At 41.9% G+C, this 23,001-nt stretch overlaps 1 protein-coding gene and 1 long non-coding RNA gene across 4 annotated transcripts; one reads left to right on the top strand and one right to left on the bottom strand.

Moving 5' to 3' along the window:
• Nucleotides 1-5,366: 5,366 nt before the first annotated feature.
• Nucleotides 5,367-7,769, bottom strand: ARL4A (ADP ribosylation factor like GTPase 4A). 3 transcript variants are annotated; one of them, XM_041122211.1, is made up of 2 exons: nt 7,633-7,769; nt 5,367-7,080 (listed from the first exon to the last, which is right to left on the bottom strand). In XM_041122211.1, exon 2 carries the CDS (start codon nt 6,994-6,996, stop codon nt 6,394-6,396), a length of 603 nt encoding a protein of 200 aa, XP_040978145.1. In that variant the 5' UTR covers nt 6,997-7,080; nt 7,633-7,769; the 3' UTR covers nt 5,367-6,393. The 3 variants fall into 3 exon arrangements, with proteins under 3 accessions (XP_040978145.1, XP_029864078.1, XP_029864077.1); XM_030008218.2 differs by having other exon boundaries at nt 7,615-7,769; XM_030008217.2 differs by lacking the exon at nt 7,633-7,769 and adding an exon at nt 7,367-7,513.
• Nucleotides 7,770-8,356: 587 nt separating this feature from the next.
• On the top strand, nt 8,357-22,264 carry LOC115339002. The gene is made up of 2 exons (XR_003922597.2): nt 8,357-8,792; nt 21,364-22,264. It is a non-coding gene; the product is annotated as an uncharacterized LOC115339002 (long non-coding RNA).
• The last annotated feature ends 737 nt before the right edge of the window (nt 22,265-23,001 follow it).

Here is a 23,001-nt window from a genome sequence, read left to right on the forward strand (position 1 = left end):
ATTGCAATTTTACTGTATCACTTATAACAGGAACCAAATAGGAATAAACTTTGTTTGCAGAGCCATTGGTACATTAATCTGTTTCACAAAGAATCAAGTTTCTTTGAGAAACTAAATTGACCCACAGAAACACCTCAAACAGGCAGCTAAAAACATGCATCATGGAGATATAAATTCAGTATTACTGCAGAGACCTTACACTCATGGTCTGCAAATGGTTGAAGACATCTTAGAGACCATCATGCAACTGGTGTCAAAAAACCAGCAGCAGCCCACGCCTACAACAGCATCCAGTAATTATAAGACCAGCAGAGTTCAGTTAATGTTTGAAACAAGAAGATATTTTTAGAAAATTTCCCTCTTTTAGGTCATCTTTGTCCATGTTAAACCAGCTTTACAAAAAGACTGATTTTAGCTAACCAAGTCACTGCAGCAAAGGTGAACACTCTTTCCTGACCCTCTTCACTCACAAACTCATCCTTACAACAACCAACTCAATGATGTTCCAATATCAAACCTGTTAAAGCTTTCAGGGCAAACAACATTGAAACAGGAAAGGGATGAAAAGGATGCTCCAAAGGAAATTATTCTTATTTATCGTTCATAAAGTGGTAACAGAAGATAAGCGGTTACAGGGTTGGTGGTATCTCTGGACTGTGTGTAGTGTCTGAGGTATCAGGCTTCACACCTTTACCTCGCCTGACCTAAATTCTACCATTCTGCTATTTTTAGAAAAGACCTTGAAATACAGCAGCTTGTGAGCCAGCCAGGAGCCCTCAGCACATTTAACAAGGCTCAACACCCCTGCTAACCTTCTCCTTTGTCAGTGGACTCTGAGATTAATGCCATGATTAGGTGGCTTTCTTAAATGAGGTATTGTTTCATTTCAGTAATAGGAAAACTACAGTGCATAAAACAATAAAGATTTTAAACCAATTAAGCAGCCTAAAAGCATATCTATTTCCCTTAAGGCTCAATGTGTCTTGAAAAGCTAGGAAAACCCAACAGCTTCAAATCCTCTCTCCCTCCACACACCCCACAGCCAACAACTGTACTCAACCTTCTCCTTTCTAACTATTCTGTCATCTTTAGCTCTTAATTCTGGTGGAGCAGCTGTGTAAATATAGCTGGAACTAAGAAATCATAATCTTCACAGCTCAGGGATTACTTATCTCTTACCTTCCTGAGCTGTGTGTGAGCAGGTACTTAGTCTGGAAGCACTGTCTGACCTCCCTGCCTACTCCTTCTCCTTAGATTTTTGGGTTTGCCTTTGAATAAAATCAGTATGTGAATACTCAGTGACTGTGCCATTCACCAGGCCCTGCGGCAAGCAGGCAGACTGCAGGCAGCATCACCCAGCCACCACACAGGTGCCTCAGATCACTCACAGCCAGCACCAATAAACCAGGACACTGGCAGGGAGGAAACTCAAGTCCTTAATTTGCCGCTTGGGATTTTTTTTCAGCTATGTCTCCGAAACTGCATTTTTGCCTCTTTACAGCTGGTTTAAGACTGACTAATGCTTTAAAGAAGGGTAAGGCTACCAGCTACGTATCAGCCCTTCATTCTGTTCTCAGGTAGGTAGGATGGCTGTGGGAGCCCACAGGACAACCCCAGGCATCACCCTGCTGCAAAGTCAGGCTGTGTATTTCCCTTCAGTTTAAAAAAAACACATGTGGGAGTTTATCCACACAGCTTTGCAGTCTCGTACTGCTAAAAATAATCACAGTCTGCAAAGCAATGCAAGAGGGGCATGCCTTCATATACCTATGTCAGTCAGGATTAAAAAAAAAATAATAAAAAAAAATTAATGCTTTTCTCATCCTCCAGACTAAACAAACAGGAGACAATGCCCATTCACAGCTCTCTACCTCCCTTCCAGCAGTAACAAGAGTTGTTTTGGCTCAGGGACACAAAGCTATCGGCTGTGGCTGTCGGAGGGGGGCTGTAAACTGTGACTCTCTCAAAAGATGAGTCACCCACCAGTAAAGTGAAAACACTGATCCAAAAAGCACCCATTCATGCCTAGATTTCTCTCTCAGAAGAAGTTAGACAGCATTATGACCACACGTTTGCTAGCCTTCATGCATTGCAATCCACACACCTGAATCAAGATTGCACGTTAGGGTCGGTGCCCTATGGATAGCATATGCAGATTGCCTATGTTTTCCACACTCTGCCTTACCAAGTCCTTCTTTGTAGCATCAATGCAGTATCTAAATCCTCCTCCGATACCAAGAATGACACTCACCTCTCACCAAAAAGTTTCAGCCAGACACTAGTTAACACCCTGCTATTTGTAAACAAACGATCCAAGATACAGATAACCTCCCCAAGAAGGCAGAGCTGCCTTCACGCAGACCTGCTGGGGTCCAGAAGGGCTTAGCTAGCCCCCACCTGACCAGCCTGCTTTCAGCTCCCACCGTGTCACAGGTAATGAACTCCTGCAGGACCGAAGTGCTGTGTAAGGTGGTACAGCAGCACCTAAGTCAGGCTGGGAACTGTGGACTGGCTGTGGGTACTGCTTTCCACACAAAGGATCAATCATGTCTCAATAAAACAGGAAAATTTGAAGAGAGAAAGGTTTTATCTGTCACCTGGCTCTGAAAACCATTATCTATCTTTTTTCAACTGTAAATGCACATTCAGTACAACACAACTTAAAAGTGATGTCAAGAACCTGAAGGAGTCTCACCATCCTACAGTACTTTTTCTAGCTGAAACTGTCATAAGCTAATACAATACACAGCTACGCAGCTAGAAAACAGAGACCAGATCCTGAAGGCTGATTAACTTTAAACAATTGCACGTGCATAAACAGCTGAGGCAATGCCATACCAACTTTTGTAAGCTAAGACAACAATGATAAGGTTACAAGATCTTGTGGCTTGTTCATTTTTAACAGTACTGCACCTATTTAAATGCAATTCCATACCTCCTTAAAGTAGAAGCAGTTTAAGATATTTAACTTACCTAGTGCCTTGAAGAACAGCATCATTTGTAGCCCGTTTTAGCAAAAGTTATTTTAAAATTTAAGTTGTGTAACTCCACCATTGTAACAAAATTACACCTGCTTATTCAGCTCCTCTGAAGATTTTCTTACACATACCAGTACTTAGGCCAGAACTGTCAATTCATCATATGGAAGAGAGTGATCCCAGGCTGACAGAAATACGCCAGCAGAAACTCAGTCAGCTAAGATACCAAATGTTCTACTGCAATCACCATTTTGTTCATAGTTGAAGACTTTGCCATAGTAATACAAAACACAGTTTCAGAGGTACAGCTACATTTGTATATTTTACTCAGAACAGTTACTGTAATATTGCAGCAAAACAGTTCTAGTACAGATAAAGGTATAGCTTGAATGTAAAACTCATCCTCCAAAGTTTTCTACTTCCAAGTCAGTATTAAATATCACATGATAACAATGATGACATTTTAGAAACACTACCCTCCACCTTCTCTCACTTCTTCCTTCAGAGTGCTAGAGTACAGATCAGTCATGTCTTTGTATTTAAAATCATTCCCTGAAGTTTTTATACATAGAAGAGTTTAGGGAGACTGTCACCAGATAAACACTTGCACATTTAATATGCAGAACAAAATACAGTTGACTTTTTCAAGCAGGATACCTTTCCAACTATTCCCAATAGAAGCCTAATGAATACTCAAAATGAAACTATAATTATCCAGTATTGTACAGTTTGTTTACTGGGTACAAAAAGCCAGCCTGTCACCTCACCTTCCTCAGCCTAGTAGTATTATGCACCTGATAGGAAGGAAAATGTTAACCAGATTATACCAATTACACCCCAAATTCACAGGGCTCAGCATCACTAATACAGCTTTTTCTCAAGACTGACATTAGTAATCTACATTTTGATGTGCCATTAGTTACATAAACAGAAATGAAAAGACGAGGTTTTTGAGAGATAGGTTTTGATATTCTTGTTCAAACTTAGCAATTTTGATTTGAAGGCTAAATAAAGTTTGTCTTGTCTATGTTTGGGTCCTGAAACTAATTAGAAGCTTCCATATCTCTTGCCACATTCTACTCACTGCTGTAAAATCCGAGGAAATTCACCCAAGGCTTAAGTACACGTGAATCCCTCAGACAGCTTCACATATATAAGCCTGAAGATACTAAATTAAGTACCACCTGTGAATACATGTGATAAATGCCCAACATCACTGCACGTAACACAAAATAGGTTCAGCTATATAAAAGATTTTTCAAATTATGCAAGATCCATCACTTCAGAAAGGAGTCACTGCAGTTAATATTTCTTCTGTGAATATACAGACATGCCGTTGATTTAAAGTTTTTAATGAGATACCCGCAATTTATAACACCGTGACATTTATGAGCCTCACCACATTTATAAGACTTTGGTTTTCAACAGAAATAGTTCTACTGTTATTAGAATCAATACGCGCACAGAGGTTGATGAGAACATACCACTGCAGTAGAAGAAGTCAGACACCTTCTCTCTGCAGGCTTGTTTTGAATTGTTTATTGAGGTTTAAGAAGTCATCCACATTTCTATAAATATAGACATTACTTGAGTAAGTGACTTACAATGTCACCAGTGCAGGTACATATATAACCAACATACAAAAGCTCCACTGGAAGCTACTTCAGTTTATTCAAAAAGGACCAAGATGTCTTTAAAAAAAAAAAAAAAAAAAAAACAGCTGTCACTTTCAGTTATTGAAGACACTAAAGTGCATTTTTGGTTACCTCCTGGACAAACAGCTGCTGGTTAAAAAGTTTGATTTTTTTTTTTTTTTTTTTTTAAAACATATCTAAGTTACATTGATTGACATTCAGGTTTGTAGCTGTCATCCTCCTGATACATGGCAGCAGGTAAGAAAAATGCATTACTTTGCTGGTTGAGTAAAAGGAGGAAATAGATTTTGCCTTTTTTTTTTTTTTTTTTTTTTAAATCTGGTATCTCCAACAAAAGTTTAAAGAGAATCTAACATTCTGATGAATTTTTACAGCACCACTAAAGTTAGTCTTAAAAATCCAGGCTCTGTTTTAGCCCTTTTAATTGCTAGCCAAGTATCTAAAGAGTCACTTGAAGCTCTGTACCAGTAAGAAAAACTACCCTCCCTTTTCCGTCAAGCACTATCCAGCCCAGTTAACACTGTTTGCACTCTCTGTAAACAAGAACAGCTTAAAGCATAATTAAAGCAGAACACAGGCCCATCTTGAAAATCTTCTTCCCCCACTCCCCGCCCCCCCCCCCCCCCCCCCCCGCCCACCCCTGGTAGTGTCAAATGTTTGTGTATAAAGCATTATTACATTCCTAACCACAAAATACTTTAAGAGTAACGATGAAAAAAGCATACATTGAAAGTGACATAGCAACACCACTTTAATAAAATGGGGTATTTTGGGGAGATACAAGATGTGCTCTGCTAATTTTAACTCCATCTTTACTTCATTATAATTTTGTTTTATTGCCAGAAAAGTCACCAGTAGAGTGAAGAATGCTGCAGTGGATAGAACCACAACAGACAGAGTTGTTCTCTGTAGCTCCTTTACTGCAATTAATTTACTTGTAACTTGATAGTAGGAGGACATAATACTCATCATTCAGAAATAAGTTACTAATTTTGAGTAACAGTTTAAACCTGATTAGTACTGTATAATGATGAATGGCTACTTCTAAAAAATAAAAAAACCTTACATACCAAAAACATGCTATATGTTGGGAAACCACTTTTTCATGCTCCAGTGTGTTGTTTACATTTCTTACTCATCAAAAAGTCTTTCTTTTATCAGTTGAAGAATCCACAGCACTTAGATTTCAAGTATTTGAACTGAACGATTCAATTTCAGAAAGTGCCAAATTAAAAAAACCTACACATGTAGCCAAGCTTTCATAGAAATCCCCAAACAAGGTAAAAAACAGCCTCTCGAAATAATGGGTTACTAGCTTCATACATGTTTTTAAAGCTGTATAATGTTCACCTAAACACTCCACTTACGAGCATTAAAGTTCGGAAACACAGAACACCTTCAATGCAAATTGCTTGCAGAGGGCACCCTCAAACATATGAATACAACACTAAGCAGAAAACCCTCATTTTATTTGGCTATTTAGACATCCATGTCACATATACCCACCCATCCATTTCCTGATAGTATTACATCATCTATTAGGGCTTCTGAAATAATGCAGAGCCATAAAACTCAGAAGAGACTAATCAAAAAAAAAAGTTCCATAACTGCACAGCCTTCCACACGGCAAGGTTGTGCAACTGATTGTTTAACGTAACTAAGCTTAACGGCATCCAAACAAGCAGGCCTGGGTTTGGAAGCCGTCTTATGTCAAATTTTGACCATGTAACTACTCTAAAATAGAAAGGTCAAAATAGAACTCATCTCTTCTTTTTCTGCTGCCTCAGCATTTTCCTTCGCTTAATTATCATATCATGTAGTTTCTCCAGTCCCTCTTTGAGTCCATCTCCAATGATTGCACAGGTAGGCTGCAAATGCCAGGGAGTTGAAGAACTCAGCTCACTCATCGCTAACATTTTCTCAATTTCAGAAAGGGAGAGAGAGTTCCTCAAGTCCTGCTTGTTAGCAATGATAAGGACAGGCACTCCTTGATTTTCCGATATCCTAGTAATCTTATGAAGTTCTGTTTTGGCCTCCTCCATTCTCTCAACATCGACAGAGTCCACCACAAACACAATGCCATCGGTGCACCTTGTGTACGACTTCCACAACGGCCTCAGCTTCTCCTGGCCGCCTACATCCCAGAAGTGGAAAGTGACCGTTTTCGAGTTGCCCAGTGTCACTTTGATTTTCTCCGTATTAAATCCTTTAGTGGGGACAGTGTTGACAAACTCATTGAACTGCAGTCTGTAGAGCACGGTCGTCTTTCCAGCGGAATCCAGTCCCAAGATGACAATGTGAAAACTCTGAAAAGAAGGCAGACTGGAGAGGATCGGCGTCTGGTCCGAGAGTCCATTCCCCATTGCCAGAAGAGAAGGTGACAGCGGGCTGCCACGAGCAGAGGCCGGCTCCCACGGCTACGCTCGCCGCCGCGCTAGGCTCGGGTCCTGCCAACGACACAAGCGGCCTTAGCCCACAGCTGACCCCCCTTCGCCTCGGCCGGCGTTTCGCGGCCGCAACGCGCCGGCCAGCGCCGCCGCCCCGACTGCGGAGGCGGCCTCAGGCAGCGCGACGCGGAACGCCACACGTCCCCCGCCCGGCCCAGCGGGCTCTGCCGCCCCGCAACGCGGCGGCGGCCGCTACCGACACTGCAGCTCGCCGGGCACCTGCGCCCCTCGCCGCCGCCGCCGCCGCCGCCGCCACAGCGGCCGCCAACCGCCGCCCCTCGCCTACCGCTTGGCCCCGCCGGCGGGCACGTCCCTCAGCGCGGGGAGGCGAGAGCAGCCCACGACCCCATGCCCGCACGCAGCGGCCGCCGCTCCCGCCGCGACTCCCCCGCATCTGGCGGCGAGGCACCTCCCAGCCCGCGCCTAGGCCCGCGCGCCTCCGCCCCGCGCCCCCCATTGGCTCCGCCGCGCGGCGGGGGCGGGGAGGAGGGCGCGCTCCGCCTCGCCTACTGGCCAGCGGCACCGGCCACTCATCGAGAACCCCGTATTTACCGTCCTCAGCCGAACGCTGCGGCTGGGGAAGGGGCTGCGGCCTCTGCAGCGGTGGGGAGCAGAGCCCTCCGCCCACACCCTGCCTGAGCGGCCCCCCGCTCCTCCCTCTGCCCCCCGTGGAGCACAGTCACTGCCTTACACGGCCCCCTCGGGGAAAGCCACCGCCGGCGCGCCCTCCGCCCGCGGCGCGCGGGCCCGCGCTCCAGCGGGCGGGCGGTGCCAGCGGCCTCTCACCCCCTGCGGCGGCCTCAGCGCCCCGGCGGCCTCAGCGCCCCGCCCCTCCGCCGGAGGCGCGTGCGCACATTGGATGTGGGTGCTGTCACTCTAGTCCCACCCCCAGCGGCTTGGGAGACGGCTCGGCGTCGCCTCACAGCGCACCTGCGCCACCGCCGGCGGTGCGCAGCCCGCGGCCGGGCCGGCGGCAACGCCCTTCTCCGGCTGCCCTTGCCCGCAGAAAGCCCCCCGGGAAAGTCGCCCGGCGCGGGGCGGGGTGGGCGTCGCCTGCCAGGGGCGGCAAGGGGACGCCGCTGAGGCTGCTCCGCTCGCCCGGCTGTTGCGTCATCCCTCCCTTACCACCGGCCGTTCCCGTGGGCGCCGCGTGCCCTTCCGTCGCCTAGCAACGGGCTTCAAAGCGGCAGTTGGCGGGCCGCCTTCTCCCCGGCGGCGGCTCTGCCCGCGTGACCCGCGGCGGCCTGCGCTCGCGCGGCTCCGCCCGCCCCGCCGGTCGGCGGCGCGGAGGGAGGAGGTGCGGCCGTGGCGGGGCGGTTTTTCCTTCTGGCGGCCCCCCGGCGCGGTTGTGGGGAGGCCGGGCCGGGGTGAGGAGCACTGCCCAGGGAGGCCGGGGCGCTGCAGTGCGGTCGGTGCTGCCGTCAGAGCCTCAGTAAATTGCCTTACGGCTCCCGATCTCTTGGAGTGACGCAGCGAGTATCCTAGGCTCTAGGCCACAGCCGTGCCTCAGCGGCTGCGGAAAAGGCCGTTGGCTGCCTTGCGCCCACCGCCTGGAACGTCTGCAGGCACCGGTATGGGTGAAGTGAGAGGGGAGGGAAGTGCTGTTGAGCGGGGGTTCTTGCTTTTGTTGCGTAAAGAAGAGTGGTCCCCGGCCTGGCTCTGTGTTCTCACCGTACTTGCCTTGCCTCTCGCTTGTCCCCTTGAAACAGGAGGTGAGAATAACTGAGTGGATGAAATCGTCCTGTTAGACACCTGGCATATAGAGATAGCAGTGCTCAGGGCTGAATGAACGTAAATGTCACTGAGCTTAGTTACAAGGAAGGTTTCCCACAGCACAAGGATATGTTAAGTGATTCTGTGTTTTAATATCTAAGCCTGATTTGAGCAGTGAAGTCTTTCAAAGTCAGGACTAATTACTAGTGTCTAATAAAGACACTTTCGTATGTTACTGTTTCCAGAGCATACAGGTTTTAGAAGAGGCCTGGAGGAGTATTTCGTCTCATATTCTTGCTGTCTCTCCATCATTTTGTTCCTTCCCATGGCTGTTTTCACTTACTGCGTTTGCCACTATAGTTTTTACACAGCTGTGGCAACATAGATGGTTACTTTTGCCTGTGTTGGATGTACACCAGCTCAGTGTAAAATACCAGTAGCACACAAAGGGATCAGAAATGCTGACTTCAGAGCAGAGCGTACTAGAAAAGTCTTCATCTAGAACCCTTCATTAGATACAAATTAAATAAACCAATCTTTCTGATCAAAGCATATGTTTAACCGCTAACTAAAGCTATTGTGCTAATGAAGTCTACTGTTCAAGTGTGTGTGTTCTCTATTTTGTACCACAATCATCCAAGTCTTTGACCAGCTGGGCTCCAGTAAAAGAGAAAAGGTGGCATTTTCAATATTAATCTTGCTTTTTTTCTAGAGCACTTTCAAATTTCTTGATGGGACTGCTGAAAAGGGATGAATTTTTAAGAATATTCTGGCAGTCACTTTTTTTTTTCCTTTGAAAGCATTGTACTTTATAATTTAATACCATAAAGAATTATGATGTATAAAAGAGATTAATTCAATAGTAAAAGGACAGTGTATAGCAACAAAAATTCCACAGTGTGCTGGAGGCAAGGTTTCATGTTATTAAAGTGTTAAGATACCCATTATAGTCCTACTAAAAATAGCAAAATTCTAATTTGCTTACATCTGAGATTAATGTTTCACTGCTTTTATCTTTGTTAGTTATGTACATCCTGATGACTCTGGAGGAAGTGGCCTGTTTGTATAGGAAAGTGATTTTACATCTGTGGAAATGTAGGGGTAAGTTACTACCCCTAAGGCCAACTAGTAAGGTTTCTGATTTGGCAGTATTTTACACTACTTTTGCATAGCATAAAGAACGGCACACCATACCAGGTAATAGAAGAGCATTTACAGTGACAGTAAAAGTGGGCCTTAATTGTTTCATGGATGGTTTTTAGTAATTTAAAATTGGTGGAAGCCAGATAGAAATACCTTGTTAAGGAATATTACTAGAGATAATAGATTTATTCATAAAACTTGACAAGCTGAAATAAATCAAATTGACCTTTATCTCCACCTACAAAATTATGTATTCCCTATTTTTAATGGAAAAATAAGCCTATTAGATATTACAGTCTTCTGAACTTTAATGTCTGATTGTTACCAAGATCTGTTCACATTTTAACCCAGCTTTATAATAACATGTTTTACAATTAATTCCACAAGGAGGGATATGGGCCAGCTCCTACTTTTATTGGAGGCATTTTAATTTTAAAATGTGGAAAGATTGGCTTTATCTCTTCCTCTGCTGAAAAGCAGTCAATACATAATAACAGATTTTGGTGCTCTTGAAATGGGAGGGATATAGAGCTGGTGATGAGTATAGCACATCCAACACACTAGGTGGAGAAGGAGTCTCATAGATCATGCGTTTCTTTGGAAGAAGAGTTTTATGACATCAGGGAGATCATTTTAAGATCAGAGAGAAATGAACATCTTCAGCAAAATGAGCATACCTGTATTTGTAAATATATACATGAAAATGATCCACATTGTCCAGAAAATGCTTGGAGAAGTAGATTGTTCTACTCTTTCCCTGCCTACAGTTAATTTATCTCATCTACCAGTTGTAACTTGCTATAAAGTGAATTATGAACTCTCTGGGGCAGGAACTATTTTTCATTGTAAGTATTCTTGGTGTTTAGCACCTTGATCTTAATTAATGCCTGTAGGCATTTCTGCAAAACAGCTATTAAATAACAATCCAAGTTGATCAACTCCTCCCATGTACTTCATGCTACTTTAGAAGTCAAACATGCAGGCTGTTCCAGGTGTTATGAAGGGGTAATGGTATCTAAATTAGGGGGAGTGTAAGAAAGCTGACACATTCAACCTCTGATAATTGAAGCTAAGGGTGAAGCAAGGCTTTGATTATCCTGTAGAAGTCTTGAATGAAGGAGGTGTACACCAAGAAGTATACTTACTTTCAATTATGTAGCTAAATGGGGGGAGTGGGCTGTTATTAGATGACAAGTGAAAATAACTGCAAGATACATGTATGAGGAAACAATGGAAAAAGGCTTGAGCCATGTGCAGACGTTGTAATGCAAAATCAGGAGGTGTTGGGGTCATTTCACATGCTGATACTTTTCTCACTTCCTATCTAACTTGTTTACAGCTCTGAGTTCCTTCTGGCTCAGCATGCCTTAGCTCATGAAAACAACTGCAACTTCAGCTTCTCTGGGCTAAAAACCTTCTCTCCTTTCTTTGATACCAGTTTACTAGGGTAAATGGTAATATATTATTTTCTACATATGTTTCATACGTATAGTCTACATATGTTTTCCACACAGAAAACGTAGCCTGGGACAAACCTTTCTGTTTCAAGAAAAATAGGTAGTCCTTACTAGGGATATGGACCTGAAACTGTTTGAAATGTTGCCAAGAAAGAATCGGCATCGAGTGGAAAGAGAAGACTCTTGGAAATTTTAATAGTATTACCCAGGAGAGACTTAGGTTACCTTTTAATACACATCAACTCATGCACTGCAGGAGCTATCTCACAGTGCCCAGATAACAAAAACACAAAGGATTATCAAACATCCACTTACAAGGCTGCACGTGTACTTCACAAGAAACCATCTTTCATATGGAAATAGCAATTTATGGAAATTAAAAGCTAGCAGTTCGTGAGAGGTTCGCTGGAGCAAGACTTTAAATCAGAGCTTTCACTTAGTGCTGGTCATTTTAAAGGTAAATTCCATTCAAGTAGATATGACCTGTTATACAACCACATCTAGTGACACAGCAGATGAGAAATTCTTTCCAAAGCGAAGTCAGTGGCCTTGAATTTCCTTGACGAGGTCAGCACAATATTCCTTTTGTTTTCATTAAATACCATTATTCTGTAGAACATGCTAATGACATTTCTTATGCAGTTCAATAGCTAATCACCTTTGCAGTTATTTTTTAATAACACCATGGGTTGTGAGTAGCATGCAAATCGAAAGTGAAACATAAGACAAATTACCCAAATCCCATATAGTGCAGATGCAGAGGGATACAGGCAGAACTATACAACGGTAAAGGACAGGAGCAAATGCAGAAGGAGGGAGAGGAAGAAACTGGCTGCATCATGGAGCTGAACTAGTTGTAAAACACAAAGGAATGAAGTCATAAGGAGAATGAAATTATTGCAAGGACAATGCACTGCCAGCTACAGGTAGCTGGCATATAGTGACGGGATCCCAACACTTCGCTCTTCATGGAAGAGCTATGTCAGCAACCTCACACCACCAATTCTCGCTGCTCCATGTGGAAACCGAGCAGATTTCTCAATGTGTATGAAAGAGAAAATCAATTGCATTTCATTACAATGACATGGTAGACCTAGGTTAAGGTAATATGTATTCATGTGTATGTAATAATAATCATGTTTATTATTATTACAGTAACCAACTGTAGCTTGGTTGTACATTCAAAAATTGAAGTTACTCGTCTTTGACCATACCCTAGATCTAAGCTTAGAGCTAAAACAGTATTGCTTTGACATGTCGCATGGTTCTAAAAGAATATCAAGTTCCTACATAAAATACTACAGCAGTTTCACCATGGATTTTGAGAACCCCTTTCAAAATAAGCAGTAACAATGAAATCGCTGACAAATTGCAATACATGAAGTTTTGCTCTTAAGACCATCTCTTAAATTGACATACAAAATGTTTTGCACAAAGAAGCCTTTTATCATCTTTGCTATGTCTGCTGAATTCTTTTATGATAACTTGCATACTGCATGAATTATTTTGCTTTGATTATTAAAAAGTAGTCGGTGGTAGAAAATCTAATTTATTTCCTCACAATAAATAACAAAGCTTAGAGCAGTAGGAGATGGAGTCGCTGTGTGTTACAATTAAAAGTTACCACTCTGATTAGACCAGTTAATTAAACCTATTCTTATTTCATACGTACCTTCACATGAAGTCTAACATTTACATTTTACTGCTTTCATTTTCATAAATAAACATTATGCCATATAGCAGGCTAACAAACAAAAAGCCTTGTTCTTTGATGCTGACAATCACACTGAGTTGCATCTTCAATGCTGCTTAGGTGTGTTAGCTGAAAAATGGTACTAGCTCATAAATGTTCTTAGTCATACTGAGCAAGTGTGTCTCAGGGAGGCTAAAATTACAATCTTCAGCTTCCGAGTTCTGTGAATTTTGGTTCCTTCATCCTCTGATAGGATGGCTGTAATGGTGGTGATTCCAGGTTTGCAGAGCACAGGGAACAGGCTGACTGCTTTCTGTACATGCGGTTGTGTGAGGAACGCACCTTCTTCCTGAGATCAAGTGGAACAGCAGGACAGCTGTCCCAAACAGTATCTATGTATTAAGGACTTGTATTGCAAAATTCTACCATACTGATTGTTCATTTACTAGCAGCATGTAATTAATAAATGTTAAGCACAAATGCTGTCTTCATATGATACAAAGTTTATAGTCACAAAATCCAAACCCAGACATACAACTAGTTATGGGGCAGTTTTAGAGTAGAAAAAAGCATTATTGTTGCAGGTACCCCTGGCTTCCAGTCTCTTTACCTCTACTTCACTAAGCAGCTGGCACTAAAAAAAAAAATTAGCAAAGATGTTTCTTTAATAAATGGAAAAAATAACTCCTACCTTAATCCTTTAGTATGTGAGGTAAGATGCCTGCACCATGAGAAATTCAAAAGTGTTCAATGTGTGATACTACATATGAGCTTTACAGCCTTGGCTTGCGTATTTTCTTCAATAGTTTTGTACTGATCAAAGACATCTGTACTTATGTTCACCGCAGCAACAGGTTCCTCGCCCCCCTGTCCCGAGTTTGTGACACTATTTTTGTTTTTTGTTTTTTTCCTAGAACTACTGACTTGAGTGAGACACACTCTTTTGCCGAGAATGCTGGGCTACTCTGCTAGTATTCGAAAATCTTGCCAGTTACAGAATTGGTTCCAAAAGCTTTATTTTTTCCCCAATATTTTTTCCCCCAGAAAAGCCATGGGCACTTCAGAGCTTTTTTGTATGCCAGAGTTATTCTAAATAGTTAAAAATCCTATCAAGCTCAGATTTCAGTATCAGCTACCATCTCCTCACAATGCTTCCTTTGAAGAGGGTTGCACAGTTTTTAAATGTATCACTTTTCTTTAGTACAATGGAAGCAGGTTGCAAGCAGATTAAAAGTACTACAATTTCAAATACAAGAGCAGTATCTGTTTTATTTTTCCCTGCTTAGCTAGATTTAATATGTGAAGGTATTTTCCCCGCTCCAGAATAATAATGGAAATAGTACTAGTATATCAGATACTGCTGTTTGCTTTGCGATATTGCTAGCACAGAGTAATGATGAAGAAGAGAGAAAAATACAATTAAATTTTTGCTTTTCTGAAGAACTTTCTAAATGCTGTATAAGTATTTAACATTTATAAGGGTGCTGAGATCTGCTGGAATTACAAAAGACAGATAAACAAACGTACCTTGAATATCAGAACTAAGAAGGCTTATTTTTTGATGAATTTGTATCTCAGTTGATTGACTGTAGTGGAAAAAGTGATGCAAGTTCTGACTGAGACTTCTGACTAAGTGTTTGTGGGACGAAACATTCATTTAAGCCAGCTATTTCATAATAATCCACCCGCTTGCAACAGTTACTTATTTAAAAGCTATGTCTTGTCCTTCAGGTACTGCATATATCCAAAAGGAAGCGCAAGGACAGGAAGAAGTGTGTAGCACTTAGTTCACAGAGTGGGACTTAGCATACAGTTAATGAAATGCTTAAATGACACAGTGCACTGAAACCTGCTATGAGAGAATTTCAAAGATGGTCACAAAAGACAAAGGGCTGCAGCTCCACTAATGTGCAAGGACTGGTCTGTCCCTGCAGCTGGCAGGGGCAGGGAGCACGTGCCCGTATGGTGCGCACACAGCTAGCTCTTGGATGTGTTCGGACCCTTTTGGCAACAGCTGAGTGAAGGTGCCCATCCAATGTACAGGGTCCACTGTAAAAACAAGAAGGCTGTTGATCTGTAATAACTTTGTGTAAATCAAGTTAAGTGCACACCTTGAAGAGGAAATTCAGTTGCTTGTCTCTCCTAAAAAAGGCATAGCAGCAATAGAAACAGATTTCACAGAGATTACAGTGTGTGGAAATAAAATTTTATGGGAGATATGCCTAAACTCCCAGGAGGGCTGTGAAAAACCTAAAGTCTCTGCTTCAGTGTATAATGTTGTAGGTCATACAGTGATAATGTCACAGCTCCTTGACCTTCATGTACAGAGGCAACAACTAATATAAAACCCTACTAAGACAATGAAATAGGGCACAAACAATTTGTTTGATGTTCTCCAACCACTGTTCTGTGATTTATCAGTGCTCCTAATAATAGGAGCTTGCAAGTGCTCCTTATAGCTCCTGGTCACCCACAGAACAAATGTATGGAGTATAGCTACTCTCTAGCTTTCTGAAAGCATCTTTTTCTTAGATGAGTAAAAAGAAAGACCTGCTGGTTCCCTAGATACAGGGGGAGGATTTATTTTTATTTTTTAAAGGCGGTGACAATTTATTGTGAATTTTAGTCAGATAACTGAGGTCAAGTGTAGTTGTAATTTCTTTAATGAGGTAATTAATAGATTAACAATGTTCCTGAAGATAACCAGCACAATATATGCTTTAACAGATAAATTAACTTGGTGTTTTGTAAACCATAGAAAACCATTAAGGTCCATTGAGCATCTGTGCAGTCCACTAGTCTCATCCTCCACAGTGCTTGCTTCACTCCCTACCAGAATTCCTTCCCAGTCACTTCATTTTAGCACTATAGCTGTGAGGCATTTGTGAGGAGTTCTCAAAACCTGTGTCACTGGACAGATCTTGTAGTCCGTCTTTTTGTCAATAGGCATCTGAAGTGCACAGGGGAAAATAATCTGGCTCAGCAAAATAAAACATAAATTTGCACTCAGAATGATACATGGCCCAGTTCATTGCTTGCAAGGAAGGACAGACTGCTGACTGGCTTTTCATTTGCAGATTTAGTGGGGAATAGGAGTTTTGAGCTAAGACTTATTTGCATTTTCCCCTCTTCCAAGCCAACAGCGCTCCAAGGTGTAGCACACACAAACCATGATGTAGCAGTAGCTGTGCAGGTCTTCCGCTTTTCCAGGCATGTGGCCGGTGCATCCAGCCCCTGAACATGTTTGGATTTTGACCAATACATTAAATTCTGTTTTCGAACAGAAGGGTATTAAAAATCGGCTTTACAGGAGGGAGTAGAAAGAGCAAATACTCCCTTGCTTTGATTTCTGGTATTAAAAGTAGACATCAGTCAGCAGAATATGAACCACAGCTAAGCATTCTAGATTGGATTTTTCTCAAGTTGTTTGGCTGCAGGTGATGAGAACTACAAAATTTCAGTGCAGCCAAAGGAGTTCTTTCCCCCAGGGTCATGGACAGTTTCACCAGCTAGCCCGAACTGCTGCATGAAGGTTTCAGTCTCTTATGTGGAGACACAGCGGGCATCTGATACTCATGTACTGGGTATTCGTTGCAGTTTCTAAAACTTCAGCAAAAAAAGGTAATTATTCTTCTCAGTCACAATACCTAAGAGTTTCAGTGAGAAATCTGAGCCTATTATTGTGTGCTATATGAACATAGCCAAAGGAAAACCAACCCTTATCCTAGGGAGCTCACAAGCTTGTATTATGGCTATTGTATTATGTATTATGGCTGGTGAAAAAAGGAGGAGGAAACAAACTAAAGAAAAGAGGAGGATAAAAGAACAAGGTTTCAGGGAAGACAAACATAGTGTGGGTGGGGAGCAGTAATTACAGCTCATCACTCAGCTATAGTCTAGAATTTTTAAGTCTTATCAGCTTACCATGTCTTCAAGTTAACAGTAAATCTCAAAATTAGTTCACGGAATGCAAGATTTGGCTTACTGTTTGCTAAAGTTTAAAAGCTAAGTCAATTGAAAATTGATTCGAAAGCTGATCACGAGCATGCTAGGCAGAAAGCTTTCTTTCACGCTCCTAGGTTTCAATTCTTGCATGGAAATAACAGTAAACTCACTTTGAAGACCTTATAAAAGCTGTCTCTGCAAAATCATTTTTCCTTTCATCTCACAGAGAATATGATTCAAACAAACCACACTATACATTCCAGTTTCATAATATTGAGAAAGAGTAGAAGTCTTTCAGAGAATCTGGCACCTAACAGCTGTTGCCACTAGAGTTGTAAATTCTAGTTACGTAAAAACCTGCAATAATATTAATTTTTAAATACATAAATTTTTAAGCCTTATGTTGACATCACAGCTTTTTATCAGAATATAGGTTTCCCCTGTTCTGGCTCTCATGGGCACACCACACTACTTCACAGGCTTTAAACAAAGTAAGGAAGGCAGATAAACAAACTTAGGAACAGATTGTTTAGTTGAGATTTTAATCACATCACTTAACTCCAGTGAATGGAGACAGTACTGCAAGAGTCAGTAGTTCCGAGTTCTGCGAGGGTAAGCTCTGCAGTTTTCATCTCATCCTTGAATGCCGCCTTCTACACCTCTACCAGGACAGGACACAGAAAGAAGATTAAGGAAGAGACCGCGCAGGACACTAGGAAGCAGAAGCAGCAGCAGGATACTGTAATCTTATTTTTTTACAATTTACTTATTCCATTCAAGGCCTCTCTACTGCTGGGATATAAAAGGAAAATAAAACAAATAATATCTCTTTATGTAAGGAAAAAAAAAGCATGGACATACTGTAAGCAGAAGGGGACTATTTAGGGAATTCTTCATGCTTTGAAGTCTTTGGATTTCAGATGGCAAGTAATATGATAGATATATGATGCATACAGCTCATGAGTACATGCAACCTCAATCTGAATCTTCAAAGGAAGCATGAGAAAGCTTTAAAGAGGACAAATGGTTGCATCCCTTCCTCCTATTTTAATGATGGAAAGCCTCTGAAGGTCATTCTGTGAAAGCCTGTTATTAAGTCTTAGAGATCCTACCTGCTGAGTCTCACTTCAGAGCCCAGCCCTTTTGTTTAGGGACACTGACATCTGTATGGTCTTTCATCCTCTCATCTCAGCGCAACTTCAGATAGAGGGTTTTTTAGGTGAGCACCACTGCAGTCCCCTCAAATCACTGATCTTTGAGTCCTTGCTGAGGACTGATTGAAGGCCCAGCAGTCTAGCACATAAAGCATATATATCCCTCTGTGTTTTTCAGACCTGTGATAATTCAGAGTTGAGATAAAATTATAGCCATTAGCAGTCACCACAGAGTCCCTAACTCCAAGCTTTCACTGTTACAGAACTATGAAATTCCTCCTTTATGTGAAACCAATAGCAGCAGCTGGCAGACATTTCAGATACCATTAAAATGCAAAACCAAAGCTTCCAAATGAGCAAGATATTTGTCAGTTATCTTCATCCTTCCATCTGTAGTCAGCAGGCACTTTTTGGTCCTCTCAGTTCAGATACTTTACCATGGACAGGACCCCTCACGCTCAGCCTCTGGATTGAAGCCATGTCAGCAGATATCTGTTACCCAGTATAATTCACTAATGAAAGAACGATCCAATACGTTATCCACAGCCACAGTCTTTCAGTCACCCAGAAAATAACACTTGCCAGAAACAAAATGAGCTGTACTGCAGAGGCCTTGTCTCTTTAACGACAGCAGCAGAAAAATATAAGGACATGGGAGATCGGACATACCTTTCAAAAGGAAATGTTCTCACTCTCCAGGTCAAAGTAAAGAGGCACCTGAGGGTTTTGCTATTCCTTTGTAAACACAGCAGAGCCTTGTCTTCCCCTCACACTTACTATCCCCAGAGCAGCTGCTCCTGGTCTGGAGAATTCTTATGAACCTGATGCAGACGCACCTGTAGTTACGGCTTACAGAGTGCTCTGACAAAGCAACCCTGAATTGTACTGCTTGCTGGGGGGGTGGGGGGGGTATAATTTTTGCTCATATTGTGTTCTATCATAAAAGCTTTACTTCTCAGCTGAGCTGGCTCCTGCCCTTTCCCTGCTGCCCCAATGCCTCTGTTGATGGAGCTGCACCCATGCTTCAGCAAGTCTCCAAGGCATTGCGCTTGTCTCATTGTCTAATCTTGCTCTAAGCAAGTCTGTGCAGTTTGGCACTAATAACCCTGGCAGCTGTCTGGATTATGAGCAGTACCTACAAGATGACAGTGTTGAGAAGTGACTTCACTAGGTCAAGCATTGTACAAACACACAGTAAAAGACAGTACAGCTTAAATGAACAGGGAAAGTATGGAAGAAATCCTCATTTAATAGGTGGAGAATAGAAGCACTGAAATTCAGTGATTTACTTCAGGTTACACGAGGATGCACAGACCACAGGAAACAGGTTACCAGAATCCTTTTTTGCTGCTTTAAATACAGGGCAAATTTCCATCACCTTTCCTCACACAATCTTAAAAATGATCACTTCAAGCTATGGGAAATTCACGTGTGGGATATTTAGTTAGTGGGTGCTGGAGTGCATCTGCAAATGCTAGGATGGGACAGAGTCTGGCAGCAGCAGGTGTGCGAGATACCTACTGTTGACTGGGACTATCTAGCAAGAAAGTAGGGGATTGTTAGAGTGGGCTTCTTGCCTGTTGTCCTTGCTGATAGGACATTCACTGCCACTCTTGTCTCTTCTCCCTGCTACAACAACTAACTTCTCACCCAAGTCCAGTAGCTGAGCAGCTGGTTAAGGACAGCAATTCTGATTGCTGGGAAGGACAGCAATCTTTAGCACCAACAAAGATACCTACAGCCCCACTCAGCTGGTTAAACGGAACTCAGCTGTGCTGCCATGCCTGTTACAGGAAAGCTGTTACCCTTCTGAGCCACCTCTCTAAAAATGTAAGCCCGGGGGAAAAATTGTCTTAGATTCCTCCTGGCAATGGTCTATTTTAATCAGGATTGTTGCTGTAGCTGCTTCTTCTGTAGGGAGGGTGTCAGACAACAAAAAGCATGGTGAACTGTCAGGTAAATGATGTTAAAATCACCTGATTGCATTCAGCCCTTATGTTAATGTTGCCAATGGCCATGAAATCACCCTGAGTCACCTCTGTGAAATCTGTTAAAGAGCAGCAGGGAGAGCTGTGCTCTTCTAGCACTGGTCAAGAGGTTTTGTTAGAATAATCAAAGCATTATTGCTGCTAAAGTGAATGTGCCTATCTCTGGGCCTCCAGGTAATTTTCTGAGCAAGTGATCTGTAGTCTACCAAAAAATAAAGACTAATGTTTTCACTTGATGCTTTCATTTCATGTGCGTGGAGGCCCACATTTCACTGCTAACTGATTAAATGTGGTGGTAAAAGGTACAATCTTGTGGATCTCGGTACACGCATAGCATCCTTTTGAGGAGAGAGCACTTGCAGGATGGAAGTGTGGATGCATTTAGGAAGAAGCTTGGTACAGGCCAACTTCCCTTCTATCTGCTCCCCTGGAATAACTCAGTTTGCTATTATTTAGAAGAAAAGTAAAAATCAGCTTACGAGCTTACACGTCCTGTAGGGGCAGATTTTTTTTTTTTTCCCCTGTAATGCAAATATGCTTTAATGTCAAGAGGAAAATGACAGGCAGGAGGAGAAGGGCCAGAACAGTCATCAACTAATTTTATGGCATGGTGGGCCTCCCAACTTCCATTGGTCTCCCTTCTTCCTCTTGCACCTTGGAAGCTTTAATTGAAGTGAGTGTAGTTTATTGATTTTTAGCATAAGGTAATGCGTTAATAGTCAGAGGAGGTCAAAGTAACTTTAGGCTAGTTTAGAGGGGATGTAATGAGACATTAAGGATGTGTAGTGTATTAAAGATCTGATTGTGTTTTCAATGAAATCAGAAGTTCCTTTGATTTTAGCAGCAAAATTCCTAGCCATAAGAAGGGAAAAGTGTACTTTTTCTTTATCTGAGGACAAAATTATTGTCTTTAAAAAAGAAAAAGCAAGGATGTAGAAAGTCAGCACTTTAAAGTAGTATCTAACTCTGGTTTTATGAGATAATAATTTTTTTTGTCTTACATACTTATGGCTCAATTAAGCCATAAAGGCACAACTTCAGTGGGATGCTGAGGAAGCAATTGTATTCTAAAGCAAAGTTTGAGGGTTTTTTTTCAAGCTTTCCTATAAAGAGGTGGAGTCCGAAGAGCAACTTCAGCCCATGGAAAATAATAGGCTTGTTTTGGCTTTTTTTTTTTTTTGCCTTTTTAGATGCAGTAAAAATGAAGACTACAAGAAGATCACAAAGTTTATAACAAGAAGCGTTCCTGTAGCGTATAGAGATGTCTGAGAGCACCTCCTGCTATAGTCCAGCAAGCAAAACATCTTCTGTATGATTCCTTAGTTCTCCTATGAGGGATAGTACCACAATCCCACTGTCTACCATCTTCATTTTCTTGTTGTTGCAGGTGAAGCCTATGTGAGTCTGAACTGGCAAGAGATGAAACTGTTCAACTGAATTTAGCTACATTTAATATAATCATTTACAGCAGATCTAATACTATATAGCATTATATGCTATGGTCAAAATGGATATTTAGAGGAGTGATTCCAGAGGCTGGCTCCTCTCCTGTGTACAGTCTGTAGTTACATTCTAGATTATGCTATTTTATATAAACTACCAATACTGTATAGTATTATGATGTCCCGTTGGCTCTAAGGATTCCTAACATCTTTCTATAAAACAAAGATGAAAAATGATGTTGTATTTACAACCAATAGAACATATGAATGCTTGCTGTTTGGTAGCATAATGAAACTGCTAACTCAGCGTGTCTAATTTTGCCGTTACAAATACAGTGAATGTACTTTTACTCTGTGATAATAATGCAAGATATAGCTTATTCTTGACCGAACTTGACTGTACCATATATGTCTACACAATTTTTTCTATTTATTCTGAAAACAAGGCAGATAGGTTTGCTATGTGTATTCATAAAGGTATGTGCTTAAATATTTTCTCGAAAACACCTTAAACTTTAATATTTCCAAGCACTCATTGTCCATCCTGTCTGTCCTCCCTCTCGCCCTCTTCTTCAGAGAGAAAGAAATACATCTTTGTGTGTACTGCACATGTATGTATGAAAAATAAACTTCCTTGCTAGCAAGTAAATCCAAGAACAATGTTGCTAGCAGCTGTTGTGCTTAAAGCCCAGCTGAGAACACTGTTCTGTTATAAGCTCTCAACGCTCTTCTCAACATCAGTTATCAATGTGCCAGCACAATTTATTGTAAACCCAAATGCCCAGGCCAGGAGACCACAAAAGCTCCTCTGTCTTGTGTGAGGGAACTGAAAAGAGGCTTTCACAGTGCTGCAGAATATGCTGGCAGACTGGCCCGGTTCAGAGCCCTCAGTGTTCCGGAAGATATTTATGTACAAGGAGGGCAAATCTTGTCTAATCCTTGGTTAAGAAGCTACTATAACTGTTATTTTAAAAAAAAATGAGAAGAATCATATGTATGTGTTGAAGACAACCATCAGATAATTACAGGCTGCTCAGTGGCTGCATGAAGTGCAGTGGCTGAGGAACTGAAAAGGTCTTTGTGCTCCTTCCAGCAGGAGAAGGACTTCTCTTTATCTACTCTCACAAATAAAAAGCCAGACCTATCCTTTAAAAACAAACATACACCTATTTCCTCCTATTTTATAAGTAATTTCTACAGTCAATAATTTTTGCAAGCAGCAAGTTACAAAGCCAAAGAGTTTGATAACAATAATGGTAGTTTTTCTTAAAGATGAAATCACAAGCTAATAACCACTCAGTTCTTTGATTTTCACTTATGTTTGTAACTTTCAAGTTGCTGGGAAGAGTTAACCCTCCATTGGGTAAAACAGCACCAAAGTAAAAC

Source organism: Aquila chrysaetos, chromosome 3 (assembly GCF_900496995.4).
Source record: "Aquila chrysaetos chrysaetos chromosome 3, bAquChr1.4, whole genome shotgun sequence".
In the NCBI taxonomy this organism is placed as follows: Eukaryota; Metazoa; Chordata; class Aves; order Accipitriformes; family Accipitridae; genus Aquila; species Aquila chrysaetos.